The sequence below is a fragment of the Charadrius vociferus genome, unplaced genomic scaffold (genome assembly GCF_000708025.1).
Source record: "Charadrius vociferus isolate BGI_N301 unplaced genomic scaffold, ASM70802v2 scaffold635, whole genome shotgun sequence".
Classification (NCBI taxonomy): domain Eukaryota; kingdom Metazoa; phylum Chordata; class Aves; order Charadriiformes; family Charadriidae; genus Charadrius; species Charadrius vociferus.
In genome coordinates, this window is record NW_009648436.1 from 92,087 (window position 1) to 119,277 (window position 27,191).

Here is a 27,191-nt window from a genome sequence, read left to right on the forward strand (position 1 = left end):
CTTCTTTCAATCAACAGATACACCTTTGTGGATGACAGTGGAGACAGAGGTTGTTTCCAGTTACGAGCAGAGGCTCAGAAAATGATCTCTGTGGATACTGATACTCAGGTACAGCTAAACTGCCTTAGGGAAACTATACCACTTCTCCTTCATGCCTTTTTCTACCAGCTGCTTAAGGCAGCTGAGGGTATATTGCCCTGTGTTGTCAAGAAGATGTTGGTGGGCTACACAGCTGTTTATGTATAAAATGTTTTTGGTGGCTAGGTCTAGTCTTAATCTGTGTTCCAAGATCATAGGTTATCACCTTGACACAGAGAGTGTATCTCCTGTATGTTATTTCTATGTATCTTTTTAAGCAGAACAGTTGTGAAGAAACAAAGGTTCCAAATCACAAATGTGCTTAAAATCTCAATAACTTTCAGCATGTAAAACATACTGGGAGTTCACAATGGTTTAAAGGTAGGTAAAAATATAACATTTAAGACTATGTCATTTATAGAATTTTCCTGTATTGCATGGCTGAAAATCCAAACCTTTTATTAGTATTTAAAAAACCACCCAAACATGGCATGCACAGATAATAAAGAATACTAATTTTCAGTACTAAATTTTGCTATTTTCAATATAGTTACATAAACCATTTTGTAAACTTTTAAAGCAATCTACATGAGAACACATTAACATTAGTACCTGTATCCATCAATGAAACTGGCATTAATATAATCAGAGCCTTCTACTCCTCGGATTGGTTGCAAGCATACCCTTGTAGACTCATATGGCATAATATTGACAAGGCGATTTTTGAATTTATTACATGGAAGATTGGCACTGATGAATCTTGAAGTGTGAGCCTTAGAGCTAGCAAGACGCTGTTGAAAATAAATTAAAATAATTAAGCGCAGGTATAACAAAAAACCCCCAAACACACTATCAGACTTGATGATCTCTGCTCAGTATCCATTATTGAATAATTTCAATTTTGGATGCTTGCTTTTCCATAGTCTGTTGGATGACTTAAATATTTGTAAAGCTTCTTTTAACACCTTATAAAAGTTTAATGTCTGCTTCATTAATGTATATGGACAAATTTGAGTATTAAATTACACAAATACACATTTCAAGCTACTGAAACAAAAAAGGAACAGCAGGGTTAAACCACCCTCACTGAACGGTTCTTCTCTGGGCACCAATTGAGGATAGAATTGTACATTTTTCAAAGGATTGCCTTCCTAATTTAAAATTTTTGCCTGCCAATGTCTTATCTTTTGACTACTGGAAACAACTGCTGGAGGACAGACCAGCATTAAGTGTTACACCATTTGTTTTTGGTTCCCCACAACATAAAATCCAAGTACCTTAAATTCCAGTTCCATTCCTGTGACATTCTCGCCTGTTTCTATCTGTGTCAGCTTCTGGATATATGCATACAGGTTTCTGGCTGGCACTTCGGTATTTCCACATGTCACTGCTTCCAGCAGTGCATCGTGGATAAAGATGTATTGGTCCTCAGTTTGAACCATGTAATTCCTCTGTGCTCTCATTAGAGTTACGTGGCCATAAATATCTACAGTCTTTTCATGCTTTATTCTCTCTAACATGGCATCTATCACAATGAAACAGCCAGTCCTGCCGACTCCAGCACTAAAAGAAATGAACACAGGAGGGAAAACATGAAGGACTATTTCATGCATTGTGCTTACTTTCATGGCATTCAGGTTTTAAAGTTTCATAACACTGATTTGAACAGCACGTTTTCTGAATACGAACATCAGCTTTTATGAAAGAGGTTGGTGCCCTGAAACAAGTAAACTCGTTTAACACCTACTACAAGCAATTGAGAATGGTTTTATATGGGATCTTTGCATCTTGCAGCTTCAGGCTTGACTATAATAGAAATAAAACACATTGCAACATGTTCTAGAAATAAACGTTCTTAAAAATGGAAATTACTGGAAATGATGAATCCTCTAAGAATTCAAGCTTTATTTGTGACATGATTTCTAGCTCATTAAACATGCTGTTGTTGCTATTCTGTTTACAGAGATGAATTTACTGGCAAACAATAATATTACAGAAAATAAGTCTTACATATTTCCATTGTGCTTTTGAGGTAAACTTTCTATCCCTCTCCCAACTCTGTCAAAGGGGTTCCTATTAATGCAGTTTTTCCATCCTCTGCTCTTTCACTTAGCCTGACCGTACTGTTATTTTTTGCAATGCAGAGCCATGCCTAGTTAGCTGTGCTAGCTGTAGGCTGGAGAAATCCCCAGCTGGCCACTTCAATGTCTGTCTTGCATCTCTAGGAAAACGTAAGAAAGATCTGGAATGGCCAGAATCTGTACCAGGATGCTTAGGCATCACATTATTTCAATGGACAGATTATAAACGGACTAAAATATGCTTAAAGACAAAGCTTGAAATCACAGCATTGAATTAATGTCCAGGCTGGGTGAGTAATATTTTTCAGGCAGAGGCAAAGTTAGTGCTTCCTCACAGGTTCTAAGTGAAGTCAGTTGTTGATTTTAGGCAGGAGCTGAAGTGAAGTCACATCAATCCTGTTGAGGCCAAAGAAACTACTACTTCTTAGCTCTTCACAGTAAAGGATTCCTCAGGAACAACTCTGAGCTAGAGACTTTCTTTCCCCTCTTTGGTGGACTTGAGGGTAGAAGAAAACACGGGTCAGCTACTGTGAGCTTGGCACAGGAATAAGCCTTGATCACAAAATATTCAGTTGGATCTAAGAGAGTTAAACCTGTCTCAGTAATAGACCTACTTATTTTTATGATACCTGCTGTCAAAGTGTGCCAGGCTTTCCAGGATTCTCAGTCATTGCCTCCCTGTCTTAAAGGTGTCATCTGTTACATGCAGGGGCTACTGTTAATAACTCCTGAAGACAATGTTATGCAATCAGAAGAAGGAAGAAGAGATTTTCAGTTCTCACCTTGATGTGATTACTATTAGTCATACATGATCCTTTATTACATATTTGGCTTAACTGAACAGGAATTATGTAGAAGGAATATGAAAAAGATTACAGAATATAGAAGACCAGCAAATATAGTGAAGGTCTGAATATGCAACTTGTGTGCTAAATGAAGCGCTATTTCCTAAAATCTCTACAGGAATTCTTGTATGGAGATGTTTGGACATCAACTGTACTGAATCAAATCTTCAGATGGATAATTGTGTTTTTACAGCCATGTATATGACTGAACTTTATGAAGTTTTGTTTCAACTATTTGCACACATGTAGCTGTATAAAGCACAAGTGTAAAATATAATGGGTTTTGTATATCATTTTTATATCTGGGATCACATCAGTTCTGTGACAATGAATGATAGTTTCTGGCCTTCTAAATGCTTAACTGTTTTGAGTTAGTGACATGAAACGCAGTAGGTAGTATAGTAAGCGACAGTTTATAAACCCTTAAGACACTGACATTATCTAAGTTAAAAGGATGTTTAAGAACACCACAAACTGTGATTTTTTGAAAAGAGCTAGAAAGAAATAAAAATAATTACAACCCATCTTCTAGAGCACAGTTGCATAAAAAACAAGATCTTCTTACAGTTCCCATATTTTCATGAGATATTAAATATCATAAGTCCATCCTGAAGTTGATAACTAAGGGTAAGCCTTTCTTTCTTGCATGATGCTTTAAGACTCTTTGCAAGCAAACTGCATTTACTTACAACGAAATCAGAAAGAAGTACAGAAAGATGTTTTAGTCTCACATGACGTAAGTTTTGTTTCTAAGACTCCGTATTTACATATTGTTAATCATGTATTCTTGCCACCAGTTACTCTTCCCAGAAGCAGATCCCCTTCAAGCAGCTGAAGACTTCTGCTAACAGACCAAATGCATCAATCTCAACTTTCTTAGATGCCACTCTGACAAGAATTAATCAATACTCTGAGCTTAAGAAAACTTACCAATCAATGGTATTGATCAATGGGAGTTGTAGAGAAAGAAAATATACAGGCAAATGAAATGATGGCTATCCTAGCTAAGAGGGAGTTCATTTACCTTGTATTATATAAGCTCTGCATTCCAGGAAACCTTAGTGACCTTAACGTTGGCAATAATCGTGGAGAAAAACTCAAAAAATTGTCTCACTCTTGCCTTTTTTTTTCTTTCTTGTCTTGCAGAGAAATAACCACAAGTAGCACACACTTGTATGTCAGACTGGTTTATAAAATGTTTTTAACCAGTCCTTAAATGATACCTCTTTGAATTCAGTTTTTATTAGCCTAACAAGCGCTGACCAAGTTGTTGTGGTTTGGGCTGGACTCACCACTGAAACGAATGACAGATGCTCTCCCCCAGTGCAGATGTTCTTAGAAGCTTAGAATATGGTTCTCTTTCCTATCATGTATCAATGAATTAATGTTAAAGCACCATGTTTCTAACTGGATATGCCATTTTTCAGACCACACATTAAAATGTTTCCTGGTACCTACAGAGCACAACTGCAAAAGCTTGCACTTTCAGCTGGAACGAGCAGTTTTCATTTCTTCTCTTCACGTCTTGTATTATCATTTATATATTTATTCTTCCCGTAAGCAAACTCAAAGAGGAGTATTTATTAGCATACTGTACCACAGAAGACATTTGCTAGTTTACAGGTTTATGCAGAGGTTGTGAAGATGACAAAACCAGGCCAAAACACATTACTATGCACCAATGTTTTCATTGTAAGAATGAAACACTACACATTTATTGAGGCATTTGGCTCCACTGGGCTTCTGACACCCCCCTCTCCGGATCACTTTATCCAGTAAGATATTTTACTACCTTAAGGCGTTCAGGCCATTCCAACTCTGCCAACTATAAATCAGTTGTGTGTCTACCAGACTACCTGGTTTTGTTTCCAGGTAAAAATGAAACAAATGCTATGAATATTTTAACTTCCTTCCTCTTTGCCCCCACATACCTTCTTACTCCAAACTCCAATATCTTCCTATACAAGAACAAGAAACTATCCTGTCTTTATCCCCTGCTTCTCCTTCTCTTCTGCTACCACACAGACTTCTTAATATGGTACTGATACACTGCTGGGAAGCCACGCAATTTGAATCCTCACTAATATGCCACTGGAACACACAAAAAAATTCCTATTTACTTTCTGCTAACGATCATAATTCAGCTAATGAGAATAATTTCACAAATTAATTCTACACTTGTTATTGACTTTCTTGTCCTTTTGTTTTGCATCTTTTCGGTGGTACTGTCAAACTTAAAAGTTAAAAAAAATATTCTGTCACTTTGGCTAGTGAAAGATAGTTACGTTTACAAGCTGAAAACCTAAGCAATCTATTAAATAGGCATGCCTATTAGGAAACTGTTATTGCTTCAAGTATTATCGTTTGTCCTATTATAACATTTGTTTTCAATCTCTAAAAACATGCCTGACTCAGTCCCATGAGCTGAAACATGTTTAATGTCCTGTGATGCAATACAGTTGCAATTCACAAAAAGAAAAATTAAGAGGCGTAAGGGGACCATTCTACATTAAAATCACTGTATGGATGTGTTAAAGGTTGGCTTTTGTGATTAATCTGTAGCTGTTTAAATGATGACCCTTTACTGATACTTCAGTGATTTGGTAGAGGACGGCAGTTTAATTGCCAGTATTCACAGATCATTTAATTGGAAGAAAAGCCAGTAAAATATGGACCAAAAATCATTTTGGACATTCTTGACTCTTATCAGGGGAAAATTTTATTGAATATTACAGTTTCAGATTGAATGAAGCTTGCATTTATGAACTGAAAGTACATAAAATTGCTTGTGATATGGCAAACATATTAAAATGCCTGGATTTTACTGAGGAACTTGATATGATTAATTAGATTCCAATCCTACAGAAATTCTGTAGTAGTCCTGACAAGAGCAATATTTAGATTATTTTCTTCCTGTTAGGAAATTAGAACACAGTTGAAAATCACCCCTCTGTCCAAGAAGCAGCAAAAATGCCCCTATGAAACCATCAAACACCCTTTTGAAAGGATACATCTGACTGAAATAGCATAAAGACCTTGTGCAAAGAGGTAAATTTAAATTTCATTTTAGAAGAGATACTGGACTGCTTCAAGAATTCTGGTACTGGCTTCTAAGAGACCTTTGAGAATTGATCTGCAAGGGCACAATGACTTTCTTTTCTTCTCACTGTGGTTATGGTTAGATACCAGTAATTAAGTATGGTACACAACGCATTTTTAGGTGTAAAGCTTCACCAAACAAAAGACATTTAGCCATTGCATTTTCTTCATCTCTATGCTATGGATGCAGCCATATTTGTCACTGAAGTCATATAAAGCTTCTTAAACTGAACAAGGGAGGAAAAAGAACCCCAGAAAACAGGAGAAGATTTCACTACAAGTAGATAAAGCTCAGTCTAGAGCTCCCCAGATTTTTCACATGTAGCTGGCAAAAGCATAGGAGGCTCACAAATCAGAAGTCAGCCTTAGATCTTTCTTCCTTTACTGAGCTTTATGGAGATTTTCCTTTCAGTCTGTACGTTCTCAGAATTCTACCATTACCATAAAATCTTCAAATATAACTGCCCCAGATTTAAGCCAATTTTTTTTTGTAATATGCAACTGCAGAAGTGTAATAATGTTCAGGAAGTAAATCTGTTCTCCATCTAATCCTAAATTCAGCTCTGGAGAGATCAAGCACAAGAAGCTGTCTTACCAGATTGTATCACAAACACAAACAAACAGACTCTCAAATATTAGAACATACAGAATTAAAATGCCATGAAATTTCTCTAACAAATCCCATGTACAGGGAATAACTGTTTATTAAAATAATTTTAAAAGCTGGGTTTTCTAAACAGGATAAAAATGTAGCATTAGTAATGGTCAAAAAACCAAAACAAAAACATTTTAAGAGACACTTCTAACAAGGACTTCCCATTACAGCAGTTCAAATCCTCTCACCAGACTTTAAATACAGGTCTGTCATGAGCCAGAACTTTACAGAAATGTGGAAGGACTCTATATAGCTTCAAAGCAATACAGCAAGGTAGTTGTGGAAGTGCGTAATGTAAAGAGCAACTCCACTAACTGATACCTCACAAGTATTAGAAATAATTTACGTGTTAGCAGTAGAGGAAGATGTACCATGTTGCATTATGAAAGTAAAAGACATATAACTAGTTCATTAAAGTAATGGAGTGAAGGAAAATAACATTTGAAACCACAAATATTACAGGCACAGGTAAATTCTGAGCATACTTTTAAAATGTGACAGCAATTTACCTGAAATTACATTTTTGCACTGCAATTAGATTTAGGAGGTTTCTGTAAGATTGGAAGGATTTTGTGTGGTATCTTTATTCACTCTCAAACTCATTCATTCACTCACCGCCCTGTGAATCCCCTGTTTACTGAAGGTTTCTGTAAATTTTCACATGAATGCCATTCTGAGGCCATTTTGCATGCCAAGGGACTGTCCTCGCATTCACCTCCACAACAAGCAGCGTGGCCCATCTCAAAAACAGTAGAGAAATCTAAAGGTTGAAGAAACTTATCAAAGAGGATGACAATGTATGAAGGGAAAGTTAATCAAACTGGCTAACTCAGATCAGAGCAGGGAAGACTCAAGAGAAAGGGAGATATGAAAGAAGGGCATAAACCCATGTGTTATGTGGATGATGTGAAAAGGAAATGGTAATCCCTTTTTTGCTTATAACACAAGAAATAGGATCATGAATTGAAATGATGAGACAGAGAATTTAAAACAAACAGGAAGTAGTTTTTCATGTAGTACATAATTAAATTGTGAAACCCCTTGTTGCAGAATACCATGGATGCCAAAAAGAAATTAATGGAGGAAAGGATCCATTAACCAACAAGTTACAGACACAACTTCTATAGAAATCCTTTTATTAGACTTTACTGGATAGGCACTCTAAGAAAATAACATTCTAGACATGTCCTGGGAGAGCTGCTTATACGCACTGTCTAAATTTGGTCTCATGGTCCCACATACCTAAAGAAAGCACAAACATTCCAAGCACCCCATCTGCTAATCAGATCATCTGGACCTCTTCCTTTCAATCAACACTTCTGGCTTTGGGTATCTCACACTTTTAGGAACTATGCCATTGAAAAGGGACAGTACTAATTCTGAACCTTGCTTTTTCTTCCTTCAAAGGGACAAAATATCACAGAGTACTTCTGCCTGCTTCTTTCCTGAAATTTGGTGAAAAAAAGGTCTCTTATTGTTCTGCTTGAGAGGCGGAATTTAGCAGAAATTACACAGTATGACAACTGAAAAGTTCATTGACCCTTTTTTATACCACTTCTTTTTCTTATCTCAGTTTCCCTTCAGAGTTGCTTGTTGATTTTACATAGCAATACATGCCATAATCCTGCTTTTCATAAAGGATTTTTATATATACACCTTATTATAAATCACTGTATCACCTGATTTCTTCAGTTACTCAGATATATAAAGACAAGAAATTAGAATAAACTATTTCTCTGTACTGTTTTATCTGTGCACAAGGATTTACTGTGATTTTTTTTTCAAATTAATCCAGTTCTCAGATATCCTCCTTATTTTTCTGCTTCTCTAAATGCAATCTTATATATTCAGTGTACTGCACTGTGTATTTAGCATCAGAGTAACTATCCTAAATATATCTTCTCTGTGAGATTTGTCGAGTTTCAGTGTACATTTGTATTTTGCAATGTACTGTACAATGCATTCACAAAGCATTCTTGTCATTATGCATTCCACTAAAGAAAAAAAAGATCTAAAATTCACTGAAATACAGTTTAGTGAAAAAGAATGTATTTTGAGGTTAATTTTAAAAACACATCTTACTGTGACTTGTTACCTTCAATTAAAGATAGATCTATGAATGAACAGCTGTAGTAAATACAGAAAATTATGTTTCTGGGTAATCTATGAGAGGAAGTACACTGCGATCCTATCATCAATAAATAAAAGTGAAGATTACAGTACAGCAAAGAAGTCAACAACCAGAAATTATGATGCTTGCTGCTAACAGCTACTCCTTGCTTTCTTCGCATTTCAACCTGTTTTGCGTTGGTGGAATGTTTTGAAGAGTTGTTTTGTACTTCCGCATATTTCTGTGCTTTGATTACATTTTCATGTGGAACATGTAGAAGAGCAATTACCCTACCTGTGTGGGAAACAGGAAGGTGAACTGATGCTATCTGAAAATGAAGGTGGGAAGAAATATGTTCTGTAGTACTGGATAACAGGATGACCTTGAAAGTACTTTCTGAACACTAAGGTGCTTCCTAGTTTCAGAGTCCTTCTGGATCCTTCCCTGATTCTAGGTGTTTGTATACCTATGGTGGTCAACAATCACTTCTTTTTTTTAACACTGACTGCCCACAGGACCCCTGTTTTTATTGTCAGAACGCTACCACTTGCCATTTGTTATGCTTTGGCTTAAGACTGACAGAACAGTGATGACATCCCAGATTGTCATCCAGACACAGTATTTCAGCTGGTAAGTACAAAGCAAAAAAGAAAACATAGTAGCAGGTCTCCTCAGTCCTCATTAGCTTTTTTTTTCAGTACCAATCACAGTTCAAAGCCCTAAGTGAACTGGGATCTATACAAATCTTTTTTTTTTTTTTTTCTTTTTTTTCCTACTCTGGAAACTTGGAAATTACCAGAAATTAGTCCTCAGGCTCGAAGCTGATGGGACTTTAGTAGCAGACATAGTGTTTTGGATCTCCACCTCAAGATATCTCTTCCTTTTCTGTGGAGAAATAACATATCTAGAGGATACATTCAGAGGATGAGATTTAGTTTAAACCAAAATGTTTGCAATACAGTAATAATGTTGTAAGATGTTACACAGCAGAAAATAGAGAAGAAAAAACTATCACGGTCCTCTGATGATCTCATCTCATCTCAAGGCTCTTCCTGGGCCTCTGTTTTCTTAGACCAAGTGGTGAAAAGAATGAACACCCTTTTCAAGATCTCTGACAATACTTCCCTGACAGCTGAAGAACTTGGTTACTGGTATTACTTCTGATGTTTCTTTTCTTTAACATCAGCAGTCTTTATACAACCTGCATTCTCTGTAACGTAGTAGACAATCAGGTTGTGAGAGATTATTATCACTGAGCATTTCACATTTCTTAATCACAACTTGTCATATAGAGGCTGGATGCTAATCTCTCTCTTTTTTTTCAGGATTTTTTAACCTTATGAGCAAATACTGTGGACAAGTTATAATGAAAATCATGGGGGGTTTGGTGTAGATATTTCAACGTAGCAGTAAAAGGAACTTGGATAATACTACAATAATTTTTCAACAATTATAAACGATTTTTAAAATTCAGGTGACAAAAAAAAAAATGCACCACAAATGCAGGATTCACTTGGAACAGCAGTCATTGACAAAATCTGATAAAAAGTTATGAGACCCTGAAGTAAGTCTATAAAAGTATGAAAAACGAAGAAAGATTAATATTCAGGGCAGAATCCTGATTGGAAAGCCTCCATGAAAAGATAACAGGGCTATTTTTAAAGCTGCGTTTTACTTCTAGAGACACAGGGAGATGATTTAAAGAGGCTTTCATGCTGATTACTTTAGATAAAAATACAGCCTGTTCGAAGTTAGCCAAACATGCTGGGTAGCCAAGTTGATGCAATGTGTTCCAGTATACTGTGTGTCCATAGATATTCCAGAATTTACTGTAGGTACAGCTGGGAAATCTCAGAGATACCCCTTTCCAGAATTCAGCTATTGGGTTATAAAAATATTTTCACATTTCCTGCAGATGGCTGGATTCTTTTCTTCACTCATAATTTTAATTCGGAATTCATTACGGACAGCTGCTGGCTCTGATAGAACCTAATTGCTCTTTTACTAGACTCAGCTGCAAGCAGTCAGATTTCCTTTTCCTTTGTAGAGTATATTATATATAAACATGGGCGGGGAGAAAAATAACCAATTAACTAAATACATATGGATAAAATGACTCACTAAGAGTGCTGATCAAATAATGTATCAAACTACAGCTTAGGTCAAAGGAAATTACAGGCCTTGTAGGACATGCTAATATATATATGGAAATAATTATCAGGACCAACATATTTGTAATTTGAGATAACACATGGAAAAGGCATTGCTTCTGTTAAAAAAAAAAAATCTTACAGAAAATTATTACATTTTAATAAGGGGCAGGTTATTTCACTGAGTGAAAAGTCATCAGTCTCCAGGAGACGTGCTCAACTGACACCATTTGTTGGCTGAATCCAAGTCAGGCCTCAGTACCTCCACTAGACAATTTAGCGAGAAAAAGTGACATAATTCTGGAGCTATAATTGCTGCCTTTTCTCTTCCTAAAAAAAAAATAAAAAAAAAAAGGGAATAGTTACTACTACCAAGGCTACAGGAAAAGGCTACACTGCAAATGAGGAAGCAGAGACAGCCAGCAAAAAGACTAGGGATGTGAAGATACCCTGCCATCTCCCTCCATATGACCACCACTGTATCAGGTTACGATATTTCGCTCTCCTAGTTTGCTATGATGGATGAACCCAAGGGAAAGCTCTAGACATGTAAAACAAGAAACAGCATTAAAGAATGTTCTTTTTTCTCCCTTCATCCAAAGACATTTAGCGAAATGAAGAGACACATGTTTAAAATAACAGTAAATATGTATCTTCTAACACAATGGGCGAAACTACTTGTCAGAGAATGGTACTTAGACAAGGAAAAAAGCGAAAGATAAGACTGTCTGGCTTTGTTGCTTGTACAATCATGAATATGAACAATAAAGTATCCACCATTTTTTTCTAGGTAGATAAAGGAACAATGGGCAAAAAGAATTTAAATCCTCATGAAGTAGGGCTAAACTACTCAGTTGCTTGCTGCAGGGGAGGAAACTTTAGTGAAATATTGTTCACATTGGACTTGTATACTTTCCCCTGAAAGTTCTGACATTTGCCATTGTCAGAGACAGGATACTGGTCTAGAGAGATCACTGATTCTATCTAGTAATAGCATTCACTATGTTCCTTTACAGATTTCTGACTTCTACCAGAAACAAAATCTTGCCCTATGCAGTCATAGCAGTTTTTTTAGGATTTCAAAAGATAATCCAGCCCTGTGTCACAGCAGTGTGGGTATAATCCCCTGAACCACAGGCACACGACTGATTTAATCAAAAAGACCGCAAGTAAAAAAATTCCATTATTTGAAACTTCATGAAGAAATACTGCTATTATGTATCACTTGTTTGCTTTTGAATTTTAATAATGATTTCAGCAATACTGAGTTTTTGTGCTTATAAACAATGGAAGCACATAGTGTATATACAGCAGCTTCAGTTCAGGTTTTAGGGAACAAAATGAACACAACCACCATCTAAAAATTTCTAAATGAAGAGAATCCAGTTGTAGTTCCTTAAACAGAGATCAAGCTCCCAAGGTATCAAAGTCTACAAACGTTGGTGTATTTTGTATAACATACATGTAGAAGTGAAATAACTCCCAAGAAGAATGGTACTTTTAGAAATGAAGTGACTCCCAGTCATCTACTCTGACTGCATGGTCAGAGTAATTGAGACTACCAATACACATGGAAAACAATGAAAAACATGGACATTTACTCATTGTTTTACTTTTATATTAAGAGGAATAAAACATCCTAAGCAGGGTCACCAACTATGCATGTTTTAAGAAGAGAATCTAACAGCCTTATCCCTTTCCCTTTGCTTTATATTTGTGAATGAAGACTTTGAGAAAAAGGTGGTCTTAATGAGATATGTGGTGACCTACAGCTAACAGCTGGAGAGGAACGAGTGTTAAGAGTGTTTGCATATATGGATTATACCCAGCACAATCTAATATATAGTGGCAACCCAGTAGCTGCTGGATAAAGACATGTGGATAAAGCAGAGAAAGTTTAGAATATTTGTGATATTAAAATACTTGTCATATTAAAATGCCTTTATTATCTTTTCCTTTCCAGAGCTTTCAGCTGCCCAAGGAAGTCAGGAGAGATCCTGAGTTGTTCTCAGGGTAGGGAGAGGGAAGGGATGAGGAAGCTTTTAGTATTTTTCAATCTCCTTTGAGGGATTTCTGAATATGTACTGGAGGGATTTTTTCCCCCCACCGTGAAAAAGGATAGGCAGTCATCTGCAACCTACTCACTGCCAGGATTAGAAAATGAGCGCTTGTGAGGCATGTGGCAAAAACGGAAGGGAGGTTCAAAAGATATACAGGTGAAGTAAAACAACCCACTGTAAAATCATTGCCTTAGATATGTATAATTTTTTTTAAAATTTTATTTTCTATTCTGAAACATTGAACAAAAATTAGGTGAGTATTCTACTTTAAGAAATACAGATCACATTGTGTTCTGTTATTTTTCGAAAATTAACTTGTTTTTACTGTGCTAACTGGTTATGTTAGTTTACTCAGACATGGATTTACTTAAAACAGTCACATTCTTCCAAACATCCAAGTTTTTCTACTTGCAATAGCAGCATTAACAGTACCTGCCAGAACTTCACAAAGTGTCTTAAAGACATGCCCCTTGGTGCAGGTATTAAAAAGAGAGATTCAAACATATGGGATTGCACTTACATGTTAAGCTTTCATGTAGTGTTACTGAACCAACTACTAAAGTTTCTGTGATGTTTTGAAAACATAGTGGCATAAAGCTCTAAACACCCTTCGGCGCTATTTTATTGTGATCTGATTAGCACCTGTTTGCCTGAACTAATCCAACTTCAAACAAAACGTGTGCTTTCCACACTATCATTAGACCACACATTACAGCCTCACCAATGCAGAATCCTAGGGTTTAAGCCTGCATTTTTTCATTAAAGAAACCCTTTTTTCTAGATCAGCTCTGCAAATTAGGGCAACTCATGCAGAGACACCAGTTGGATTGTGATATCGCTCAACTTCTGTGCAAAGGGACCGAAAGGATACCGTCTTAAAATATAATATTCTGTAAATGAAAAAGCATCTACCTGAATCAAGTATTTCAACCACCATAGAAAAATCTTCAGATAAATTATTCTAAATAAGCCAAGTTAAGATTTGAACACACATTATTAAAAGTATGGGATGGGACCACTAAATTTCTTTTGTGGTTTTTTTTTTTTTTTTTCTTCTAGCTTTATCTTTGATTTAGCTGCTTTCCTCTACCAAATCTCACACCAAAAATAATGATACTGCTGTCTTTGGGAGAATGCAACTCAAGTAAGGATCAAGGAACAAGGCAGTTTAAAATAAATATATTTCTAAATTTAGCTTTGCCTTGATTTCGACTTTGCTAAACTATCTTTCCTGGTGGATACAGACAGAAAGGTATAGATTTTTTCCCGGGAAAAGAGTGCAATTATATTATGCATTTATATTATTAACCCTAAACCTTTTTCACACAGGTAGTCCTACCAGAATATCTGATTACATAAATAAAAAAAAAATCTGCATTTAGATTAGGCCTTGAATTACTTCTGGTGCTTTATAATCTTTTCAGCCATGATCTATGTTTTCTCCTTAAAAATAGTATAGCTTTAATTGTACTCTAATTATCTTTTCAGCTTAAAAATCTGCCAACTTTTCTACACAAGTAAGAGCTCTGACTGGTAGAATGTACATGTGACATTTCTCCATGTTTTTGATTTCTGTATTAGATTCAAATTCATACTGCACAGGCAACCAAAGTGTTAATTATCAAAACTAGATGTGTAAATGACATGCAAAGATGTTTGTTACATGGACATTGGTAACAAATAATTACTAACATTATCGTCAATTCTGATCACATAATTCTGTATTTTTATTTGCTTTCATCACACAAAATTTTTTATGAAGGCTTCCACTTGCATTTGTTTGACATGTATTTATCAGAACATGTCTTATAAAGTCTAGCAATTTTTAATGGTAAGCCTTATATTCACAGTTAATTTCACCAGTTAAGACTACGCAATTTTTTTTCTGGTCACTATTATGTGAAAGAATGCATTGAAATGTTTATAGGGTAGGTTCTTCAGCTGTCACTTGTTTTTGCCTCAGACTTTTTCCCACTAAGCACCCTGTAAGTTATTAAATAAATTCTTCAGACACTCAACAAACATTTCCTAGGAACAGGATATTAAACTAGCTGATGGACTACTGAAGCTTTGATACAAACTGGTCTGGGGTGACACTTGTGAACCAAATCTCCAACTACCTTGATTCTCTATAGGATATATAGCCATATCCCAAAACCACCAAGCAAACTGGAAAAACCTCTTAATCTCTTAAAATGAAGTGGACTGAAAGACAAATGTTGGTTAATATTAAGGCAGATGTGGAGAATGTAGTAAGGAAAAAAGCTTAGGCTAAACATTTCACTTACAATACGTACTTATAAATACAGAATAAATAAGGGGCTACTCTCCAAGGATCAAAATGCAGATAGCTGGCTCTTTTATTTATTCCTCACGCAGGCAGGCTCCTGTTGCTTTTACTGGGTGTTGACTTGAATAAAAAGTGAAAAGGAGCTGAGCTTTTAAGCAGCAAGAAACTGAGCTAAATTCACAGAAATATTATAGATAAATAGCTAGTACATATACTTAGTTGCCTGCTAGCTTTTATTTTCAGTTTTTTATGGGTTAAAAACTTTGCAAAAAAATGCTTCTATAGCTTCTTCATACCTACCCTTCCTTTTTACCAAACCTATTTTGAAAGGTAAACCCCCTTGTATTTATACTTCTATAACATGTCATTATTACAATGTCCTGAGCTCTGACAGTTTGTTAGGTTCTGGCAGAAACATAAAAGAACGCAACAGTGCTGTCTGAGATGTCTTACACTCCCCACTATGTATTCCATGTTCCTACTGGGGAATAAACTCGGATCACTTCTTCAGTGGGATATTTGGAAAAGCACTGTCTGTCGTAGGCAAAGGATACACGATATGGCCTTGTGTTACATTGTTTTGCTCTAGTGGAAAAAGTTTGAAATACTTTTAAAATCTGAATGATTGTAGTATATAAGCTTTAATGAAAAGGGACTTAGGGAATCTTGAACACAAAATGGGAGACAGTGAAAGATAAGATACAGAACAAGGAAAAGAGGACTTTTTTAAAAGACTGCAGAGACAGACTAGGGGCCAGCAAAAGAAGCAATGAAAAGCAAGAATGTTGTCAAGAACTGATAAAATATCTCAGTGGAAAAGGGTGACTACTAGAAGGCAGGGAAAGGTGATGCATGACAAAGATTGTCAGGAGGTTGCTACTATTCAAACAACAATCTTTCTTCACAGAAAATACTAAGACATGTATGAACATATTTCATATTGAAATGGTTCAGCAATATGGTAAAAAACAGAGAAATGAGTTGGGGAAAACAGTAGAATTGAAGGACAGAAGTAGAATATGATTAGAGGAATCCATGGAATAAAGAGCAGTCCAGACACTGGAGAGAAAAAAAAATTGAAAGAAACTGAAATGACTGAGGATAAGAAGCAACGGAATGAGCAGAATGGAGAAATTTACAAATCGAACAACAGAAAAGAGAGAAAAGAAAAATCTAAAAGCAGATTCTAAGAAAAAATAGGTAACATTCAAAACGTGCTTGCTTTTTTCTGTTTCAACATAAAATGAAATTTTTTTGTGAGCTTGAAATGAAACATTTAGGCATGACCAGTACTTTATTTTAAAATAAATGTGAAAGTTTTTCATGTTGCTGAATGAAAGACGTATCTTTCACACTAATAAAATTGTGCTGATGCTCTGGCATAATTTCTTTTCTGATTTTTTTTAACAATTTAATAATGTTAAATTCAAAATGATAAGGTAATATAAATCTCAAAATATAATGTTCTACAATATGCCTGAAAAGAGACACCCACATTAACCTTACTACTGTAAGAAAGACTTCAGTGATTTATTCTTGTTAGTCTATCAGCTAGATGGTGAGCACAGTAGCACTGATGAGTTAGGAACTTTAATAAACTTTGGACTGTCCAGAACACATGCCCAGCCATGTAAAATTTTTAAATATAGAGACATAAATTTGTAAATACACAAGAAATCTGGTTTCATTAGTTCTTATCCTCATAGAAAAATTATTGGGAGTGTGATTTAAAAGGTTTGTTAAAAGAATATGTGGAGGTGTACTTTGTGGAGGATAGGTTGTATGAAAAGCCTAAAATCTTAATGTCTCAAGCAGCTATACGTAAGGCAAAGAGCTTTAATAAATTTACTACCAGGATATGCATATTGTAGAGTATAGATAAATAAATTAATAGGAAATTGGGAAAAAAAGTCTCTCAACAAGCATCAAATTATACTACCTAACCTGACCACCGTTTTCTCTGAAATTTGCATGCATAATCAATGACAAAGAGAAAATAATGACCTTCCAGTTCATCAATACCACTGAGTGATAATTAGCTTTGTATGTTATTTCATCTTTTCCAAAGACTTGCTGTATGGTTCTTAACAATTAATTTAATTCGTCTATTTCTGCATTGAGAGAATTTAGGTAATTATACTAACTTAACAGCCTTCCCAGAGAGGGAGGATTCATTTCTTCCACTAATTTTGGTTTTGATTTAGAGCATAACATCTTCACTGCTGAGCACCTTTGGAGGTATGGTCTATATGGATCAAGCTGATGAAATCATAGCTGAGGCAATCTGTAACTCTAGGCAATTTAAAAAATGCTTTAAGATCCTGTACAAAAAGATTTGGCTCCATTTAAGAAATACTCAGCAAACTGTATGAACAGATTTGTATTATTATTTATATTCATTCCACATTCCTAACTCAGGTGTTTTAAATACCTGTCTTCCACATTCTCTGACCTTTTCTAAACAGCCTGTGCCTTTCAACATTGAAGTCTTGCTTATTTTGTTTTCCCGTTGACTTTATCTTCCTGTCTCATATACAAGAGCCTATTTTAATCAATCACTTTTAAAATGTTCAAATAACCAGCTTCCATGGCTGGCTTACCAATATGTTACAAGCCAGAACTAGAGGGGGAAGCATTTCTAGCTTCAGTGTAGAGAGGAGTAGCTCTCAGCCTTGCTAACTGAAGTTATCACAAAATAGAATCATAGAACTGCTGACGTTGGAAGGGATATTTAAGATCATCAAGTCCAACCATTAACCTACCCTGACAAAGCCACTTCTAAACCATGCTCTCAAGTACCACTTCTACCCTTTTTTTAAACACCTCTAGGAATGGTGAATCCACCACCTCCCTGGGCAGCCTAGTCCAATGTTTAATAACCCTTTCAGTGAAAAATTTTTTCCTAATACCCAATCTAAACCTCCCCTGACATAACTTGAACGCATCTCCTCTCGTCCTATCACTTGTCACCAGGGAGAAGAGGTCAGCCCCCACCTCTCTACAACGTCCTTTCAGGTAGTTGTAGAGAGCAATAAACTCTCCCCTCAACCTCTTCTCCAGGATAAACAACCCCAGTTCCCTCAGTCGTTCCTCATAAGACTTGTCCTCCAGACCCCTCACCAGCTTTGTAGCCCTTCTGCAGAGACGCTCCAACACCTCAATATCCTTCTTGTAGTGAGTAAAATGAACTTCACAAAAATCAGTGATCTTAGAAATTCGTTTTGAAAGAGGCAGCACAGTAAGCTATGTAAGCTACAACAATGTAGCCCTGGAATGAGGGGGAACCATCTTACAGCTTCATTCGGAACTGGCACATATGTTCTGATGATATTCTTACCAGTTTGATTTTAAGGCTTTCTAAAACATCTGCTCTTGTCAAAGACTTCCAAAGAATTCCCATCTCTTCCTCTTCATTTTCCTTACTCCCAGACCTTTAAGAGGAGCTGATGTTTTTCTCTTAGGAATTTATTAATTCCTTATTAAAACTTTATAAAGCCTAGAGAGGTTTAACACCTTGCAAATAGCATGGAGCACTAATTTGCCTGGAACTGAGCTCAACCTGTTCCCCAGGTTGCATCCTCTGCAGTTTCTGCTCATCATAGTCCTGCACTGAGGGTTTAACCTTGAATACAGATTAAGGTTTCTAACTCTTTTCAATAAAAGTTGCCATTTATCTTTCTTAATTTTCATCTGCTTTAATTTCAAACACAATATAAGTAGTAATTCCAAAAGCTCTTTCATTGCTTAAAAAACATTCTTCAATATTCAGGTTCTTAAATTAACACTATCCTCTTTCTTCTTCATGCCACCTTCTGAATGCCATAGATATATTTGTATTCTCCCTGCAGACATTTTCCCTGTAGACCTTTAGATATTCTAAAAATAATTTCTCTTGCACAGACCAAAGAAAATAGTTCTGGCCCATCCAAGTTGGCAGTGCCATACTCAGGTCCACAATTTGCAATGCAACCATCTTTTTATTTGACAGACTCAGAAGTGTCTCTGAAAGAAGATAATGTTTTCATCTGCAAAACAACAGAAAATAGTAATCCTCATGTAAGATGCTTTGAAAGAAATCCTGGTCCTACCTGCAATGTACAACCATAGGTCCAGCATCAGGTGGGTTACAGGTCTTGACTCGTCGCAGGAAAGCTAAGAATGGTGTTGGGTGTTCTGGAACACCATGGTCGGGCCAGGCAGTGAACTGAAATTGCCTCACTTCTCTTTTCTCACTTGAACCATTCTATGAAAGTAAAAAAATTCATGACAAAACTGTTGCTTGATGTGATATTGGCACTTTTCAGTGAAACAACTGGAGAAGCATGCATACTAGTGAAGTGTATTTAAATCACATTTGGGGCCACAGAGAAATGTGGAGGGAAATGTGACTTATATTCTAAGTTGCAGGATTGAAACAACGTAAGAGCTTTAACTATACTGCACAGTAATGCATCACAACAAGTGCCAGAGCTTTATCTAGTATTTCATTAAATGGTTTTTCAAGTGATAGCCCTGTATTAACTTACAAAAGTCCATGCTGTAAGAAAAACACACTTTGTAGAAGAAGTCTCATTGTTCAGTGCTGCCAGGAGGAAACGAGGGAGCAAAGTCAAAGGACGGAAAGGGAAGAAAGGGAATGAGGAAATAAGGGAGAAAGGCAGTGAAGGCAGGAAGCAGAAGAAAGAAGGAGGGCAGGGCAGCAGCAGGGAGAGAATGATCGGAAGGAAGGAAATGGAAAAGAAGAAGGGAAGGGGAGGGGAAGAGAGGAGAAGGAAAAGAGAAGGGAAGATGAAAGGGAAGGAAAGATAGAAGGAAAATGAAAAGGTCAAGGAAAAGGAAAACGAAATTGAAAAGGTAAAGATAAAACTTGCCTACATTTAAAGTATATTGTAAGTATATATACCTTGTAAAGTGCAAATGTACGGACACAGTATGTTGCCAATTCAACAGTGTCTAAAAGGGTCACTTGGATTAGTCCATAAGTTTCTGTGCCTCTACTTGGCCAGTACTGATCACACTTCACCTGTAGTGAAAAATATGTAATTATTTAACACATTTAAAACTGTTATTTGCTATATATCTTACTATATGTCACTGTAGATTTTTAAAGTACGTGGTGTTAGAATTTTCAACAACTGCTAAGCATCCAACACAAGAAATTTATTTTATTATCCAAAAGAATTGTTCTTCTGGTAGTAGTTCTTACAATATCTTCTCCTGTAATGGTTATTTGTAAATTCAGTGGGGCAGATGGTTAAGAAATACTAATAAGTATAGATACACTAAAGAAAAAACTATTTATAGTAGCTAAAAATATGACCTATACCTTCAGCAACTCAATAGCTCAGTAAATACGTGATTTTTTTGAGAAATAGTTTTAGTACACAGACAAATGAAAGAGCACCAACAATTATTAACTGCATACACAAGTTTTTTCTCAGATCAGTGTTACAAACTATATAACAAAACTATGTTCACAGGTGGTTTGATAGAGTTCACTACCAAATTTTAAAAGACACAGGACATTTTATTCAGAGACATCTCCTTTACAAAACACCATAGTTTAGAATAGTAACGAGCTGAAATAATTCTGTATAAGATGATGCATAAGAAAACTGTATGTTTACCATTATTGCTGAGGCTCAGTAGTTTGTTTCAGTTAAAACGGTATTTACGATGAAAGGTATTGTGAAAAAATAAATGCTGAACCCCTAAAAAAAACCCCAGAAAACATGGTACAACATAGTATGGGGGTTAAATAGTTGAAAATATTTTGCTTTCAGGGACTGATAAGTGAAACTGAGATGGTCTCTGTTCTATAACAACAGATTCTTCTCAGTTAGCCTTGCATACAGTACAGAAGTGTATTCTGAGTCCAGTAATAATACATTGCATTTGTTTAATAAATGCCTTCATTAATCACCCTAAGCCAGACCCATACCAAATTCAGTGAGAATAAAGTGTAAAAACCCACAAAAGCAGAACATTGCACAGTATTTCTGATAAAAATGTGAATTATCAAGGTAATCCAAGAGCAAAATTGTGATTCCCCCAAAATGGAAAATTAAGATATGCATCTTTGAAACTCATGTGTTCTCCAGGTTTCTCACTCTGCACAGTACTTATTGAAAAAGACTAAGTACTCTCTCAAACTACCCAGTCCCGAATAGCTTTTGCTTGAAGATCATTTTATTTTGAGTCTCACAGGTCACAGATCACAAACAATTCACAAACCACAGTCTGAGAACAAGTAATCTAGATAAAAAGGAAAAAAAACCTCTAACCACTGAAGCAGGTGATGAACATTCATTAGAGTAAAAAAAAACTGCAACAATTTTTTACAGGAATTGATAGTTTCATTTATAGGTAAGGAATTGGAACAAAGTAACTAACAAAATCACATCCTACAGTCTTAAAAATGGGATTAATAGTGTATAATATTCTATTATTAAGAAGAATTATGTAATTACTTCCTTGTGCCATTTACTGAAATACTGAAAAATTAAGTATTGCACGAACTTCATGAATATTGGTGATTTATTTGCAAGATTCCTAACATTACAAAAAGCCACTGTGATCTGCAAATCAGACAGAAAGGTATATTTTCAATTGAGTTATTTCAATGTAATTATAGTAAATCTCGTTTCACTTTGTCATTAATATAGACATAGTGTAACTTGTGTCTATATTGGTTAGCTGTATTTTAGACAAACAAGTTGTGGTTTATTATTGATTAGTTATTTATTCCCATAGAATGACATACAGTTTTTCATGGAAAATGTTGATACATAATAGCTGTCGTTTGTAACGTTAGCAACTACAGGTTTAGTATAAACGTCTGACTAAACCAGTTTGGTTTGAATTATTTAAAAAAAACCAAAAAGAATAAAAATGGTAGAATACTTTATGTACTTTTAATAAAATGAATACAAGAAATAAATGCCTGGCTCTGCCTTTGCATGCCTAAACATGTAGTTCTCCTCTTTAGTCTACAGTTCCCACACCTAAATTGTACGCTCATAGGAGCAGTGCCAGCTTCCAGAAAGCACGCCTGAAAAACTAACCGTCTTTCTCACTAGAAAGACTTCATAAAAACAATTTCCAAAAGTAACAGAAAGAAATAAATATTCAACACAAAAATTAAACAGAAATTCAGAACATAGTAGGTTCTCTGAGAGCTAGTTGATGCTGAGTACTGATGTTGGAAGCACCAGACACTAACTGTTCAAAAAGAAATACAATTTGTAGACCAGTGTATATATTATTATACTGACAAAAATAAGTATTACATTTTTAGAAAGAAAACCTGATTTTGGACTGATGTGGATTTGACCTTCTGGAAGAGTGCATTAAGTGTAAGTTGATGGAACTACATCTTTTATTCCTTTTTCCTCTTGGTTTTTCTCAGAACAAGAGGTCTCCTTTCAGAGATGTGCCCTCACCTGCCTCCTACGCTCTTGCTCTGTGATCATAAACCTTACATTCCCAATACTCCTAACAATTTAGAGTCCAATTTATCTTTGTGAGAGATCAGAACAGTTTTCTACTGGAGTTCACCAGCAGCAGAGAATCAAATAATGTAACTTAATTGGTAAGACACTATTTTCTCAGACAGAGTTCTTATTAAATGTTTTATTCCATGTTAAGATCCCAGCCTTCAGCACTTACAGTAAGTTTATTTTTCAGATACCACACATTAATGTTTTTTCAGAAAAAAATTCTCAAACCCCTTGAGTCATCCAAAATTTAACACTAAATGTCAACAAGTCAATTTTGAAATGATTTGCCAAATGTGCTTTTGCTTTAGCTTTTTAGTCTGCGTTTAATTTCTCTGTAGTAAGGGCAATTTCTTCCTCAGTTGCGTACATTGTTTGGAAAACAGACAACTTTAATGTTGCAAGGTATGGTGATGATAACGTGTCCTCTTTCAGTAATAGAATTACAGGGTTTATTTATTTTCAGAGTTAGTTCATAATATACCTTTCGTGAATTTCATAGTCCCCACCTTCCTCTTACCCACCCAGCTCCCAGTTACAAGGGTTGATCCCTTCTTCTGCAGAATATATTCACTTGCACTCAATGAGAGGTTTTCTGTGCCACTAACTGTACGTGCTTACAGAAAACAGTTTTCACCCATAATTTTCTAGTGTTTTTTAAAGAGAAATTCAATTACAAGTAATGACAAGCATACCTTTTACTACTACTTTCACTATCTCATGATCACAGGTTGCACACTGCCAAAAGCACTACATCTGAGATCAGAGCAACCCTCAAAAGACTACTAAATATATTATGAAATCTTTTAAGTGCCATAGTAGTAGACATAGCTAGAAGACATAACTAATGACAGGCACATTCTCTTAACCTGCCCCTCAAACATACACACGTTTTCTTTCTCTACATTTCTTCTACTCAGACCATGTGAATCCTTGCTTTTCATGGAATTATGAGCATTCACTGAAAGCAAAACTGAAAGAAAATGTAAATTCTTTCTTTTCCATTAAAAATGAGAAGCTTGAGACCATTTCAGACTTGAGGGGTTTAAATAGCTACAGAGGTCCTAAGAATATTCATGGATATTCACACTTCAACAAATCACAGACACTAGAGAAGGCACTGCCATGCATCAACAGAGCTGAAGGAAGTGTATTTCCATATGAACATATGAATACAAAGATTCCTGACATTCAAGGGTAGAGAAATAATTTTCCAGTACAAAGTTCCATCACTGAGGCTGAAAAGCCCCTTCAGGTGATTCTTAACACGAGGCAGCTGTTACAGGTCATCTGAGATTATAAGGACAAAATGCAGATCAGGAGAGAGACAGCAAACTGGTAATAGGCAGATTCATATAGTGCATTCCTTGCAGTAAGAACAGCATATGAATTGTGCTGAATCTGGAATAGGAAATAACAGCAGGATGTAACAAACTTCTTGCTCTGGTTTTCTTAATAATAATAGTCTTTTGCAGACAAACCTTTCTAACAGCATTTTCAGATGATCTTCCTTTAAAAATAAAGTCTCTATACAATGCTGTTGAATGATAATAATAATTAAGCAATAAAAAAGTAGTGCCGGTTGTTCGCAATGGGAACTGCCTCAAACCCTACCAGGCTAGCTTAATGCCTCAGACATTTCAGCTAATGTTCTATCTCCAAGCAGTTGTTACTCTGAAGCCATTTTCTTTTTTACAACAATACCTTGCCAGCTAAAGATTAGGATTAGGCTGATTTGAGTTAGGCACTGACGCTAGACTGGTACATGAGACAAAGATAGTGCAAAGTAGTGCAAAGATTGAGATGAAATAAGAGTACAGAAAAGTATTTTTTAGGCCTTATTTGAACAAGACTCGGTCAAGTGTCACAGTCTAACTCTAAATGACAGATTAAAAATATAAACAGTTCAGAAATAACACTGAGGATAGAACAGTATAAAGTTTTAGATTTTACTTTCAGAGAGGCACTGAATTTAATAGGATCCTAAATTCTGAAAGACCTGAGCACCCAGTCCCAGGTAGGCAGATCCTTCTAAGTCTCACCAAATATATTCCTAAAACAATCCCTTCTGGAAATTTTGGTTCTTGGAATCTATTTTTTACTACAGAAATAAGAACAATTGTATGCACTGGTCTCTAACAATTATTTACAGTAGACATGTACCTGTGAGTAAATAAAGGCAAAGATGTTGATGCTTAGTCTGGAGAAAAGGAGGCTGAGGGGAGACCTTATCGCTTTCTATAACTACCTTAAATGATACAACTACCCCAAAAGAAGGTGTAGGGAGGTGGGTATTGGTCTCTTTGCTCAGGTGACAAGTTATAGGAAATGACCTCAAGTTGTGAAATGGGAGGTTTAGTTTGGATATTAACAAATATTTCTGCACTGAAAGAGTTGTCAAGCACTGGAACAGGCTGCCCAGGGAAGTGGATGAGTCACCATCCCTGAAGGTATTTAAAAGACATGCAGGTGGGGAGCTTAGAGACATGGTTTAGCGGTGGACTTGGTAGTGTTAGGTTAACAGGTTGGACTTGATGACCTTAAATGATTCTTTCACAGAATCATAGAATGGTTTAAGTTGGAAGGGACCTTAAAGATCACCTAGTTCCAACCCCCCTGCCATGGACAGGGACACCTCCCACTAGACCAGGTTGCTCAAAGCCCCATCCAACCTGGCCTTGAACACCTCCAGGGATGGGGCATCCACAGCTTCCCTGGGCAACCCGGGCCAGTGTCTCACCATCCTCAGAGTGAAAAGTTTCTTTCTGATATTTTATCTAAATCTACCCTCTTCCAGTTTCAAGCCATTACCCCTCATCTTATACTATTCTTTGATTCTATCATTGTTGAAATTCATCTGAACCAAGTACTCTGAGTTTAAAAACTAGGAATCATAGAATCATAGAATGGTTTAGGTTGGAAAGGACCTTGAAGATTATTGAGTTCCAACCCCCGTGCCATAGACAGGGAGAAAATAAGCACTTCTGCAGTGCAATATAATTCTCTCTAAGGTCTTAACTACAGTAGCCTTGGAAAAAAAGTTCCAAACAGGATTTGGAGACATAAACAAACATAAATGAACTTTAGGATAATCAATTCGTAACAAACTTTAGTTTGTCCGCAAATCAACCCTCATTACACCCTAACTTTTTGAAATTTCTGAGATATGATTAGTAGGCTAACTGTTAATACTGAAACATAATTCATAATTAAAAAGATAACCCCCAAACTGTTTCCATTCTGATCCTTACAACAGAGTTTGGTACGGTTATTAAAACAAAAGGAAATAGATACTAAAAGGAATCTTCGGCATATTTGAAAAGTGTTCCTTATCTCATCTTTCATCTTTATCTATACAAGCCAAGAACAGTTCAAAATTATATTGCTGGCATCAATGTGAGATGCCCTTTTTGAACTCTTCCTAACAGGAGGGATGGCAAGGTCTTAGTGAATTCATTTTGAAGGATGTCTGTCAAACAGTTAAGTACAGCAAGATTTTCCAAAAAGGTCTTGAAAAGGTTTATATAGATGGAACCGAGGGGAAAAGTGAATGGGCTGACTACTTTTTGCTTCATCCTCTTCTGGTACTCAAGGCTGATCACTGTGTGCAGCCTGAATAATCCTTTCACTGAATGAGACATTATATTATAGTATGAAGAACATATTGAACAATTCAGCTTACTATTCAAGTGCTCTAATGAAGATTTTCTATTCTCCATACAGGAGAGCTATTGCTTTTAGCTGATAGGAATATTATGTTAGAAATCAGTCAAATAAAATAATCAAAAGTTAAAAACATCAGAGCAACAAAATTCTATTGTTCATATGGTTTTGGTTCACCTAAAAGCTGGAAGTGAATGGATGAAACAGCATGAAAATGAGAAATGGTACATCAGAGAATATTCTGGGGATCTTAAGAGGTTTCAGTTTGGATTTTGATTTTTGAATGGAACTTTGAGTCATGGTCAGCTTTCTATTGCTAGTTTAAGACATGGATGGGGAGGGGAGGAGAGAAGAGAAGAGAAGAGAAGAGAAGAGAAGAGAAGAGAAGAGAAGAGAAGAGAAGAGAAGAGAAGAGAGAAGAGAAGAGAAGAGAAGAGAGAAGAGAAGAGAAGAGAAGAGAAGAGAAGAGAAGAGAAGAGAAGAGAAGAGAAGAGAAAAGAGTTGAGTTTGGGTTGGAAGGGACCTTTAAAGGGACATCTTCAACTAGATCAAGTTGCTCAGATCCCTGTCCAGCCTGACCTTGAACGTTCCCAGTGATGAGGCATCAGCCACCTTCTCTGGGCAACCTGTTCTCCCTGCAGAGAAGAGAGACAGATTCTCCCTG

The 27,191-nt window shown here is 36.1% G+C and overlaps 1 protein-coding gene across 1 annotated transcript in view; it reads right to left on the bottom strand.

The window, feature by feature from the left end:
• PTPRD (protein tyrosine phosphatase, receptor type, D) overlaps positions 1–27,191 on the bottom strand; it is a 284,005-nt gene that overhangs the window by 13,281 nt on the left and 243,533 nt on the right. Inside the window, exons 29-32 of the mRNA XM_009885407.1 lie at positions 20,272–20,391; positions 19,457–19,611; positions 1,356–1,641; positions 691–869 (exon numbers count right to left, since the gene is read on the bottom strand). Coding sequence (XP_009883709.1) covers positions 691–869; positions 1,356–1,641; positions 19,457–19,611; positions 20,272–20,391 — 740 coding nt within the window. The remainder of the gene's footprint in view (positions 1–690; positions 870–1,355; positions 1,642–19,456; positions 19,612–20,271; positions 20,392–27,191) is intronic.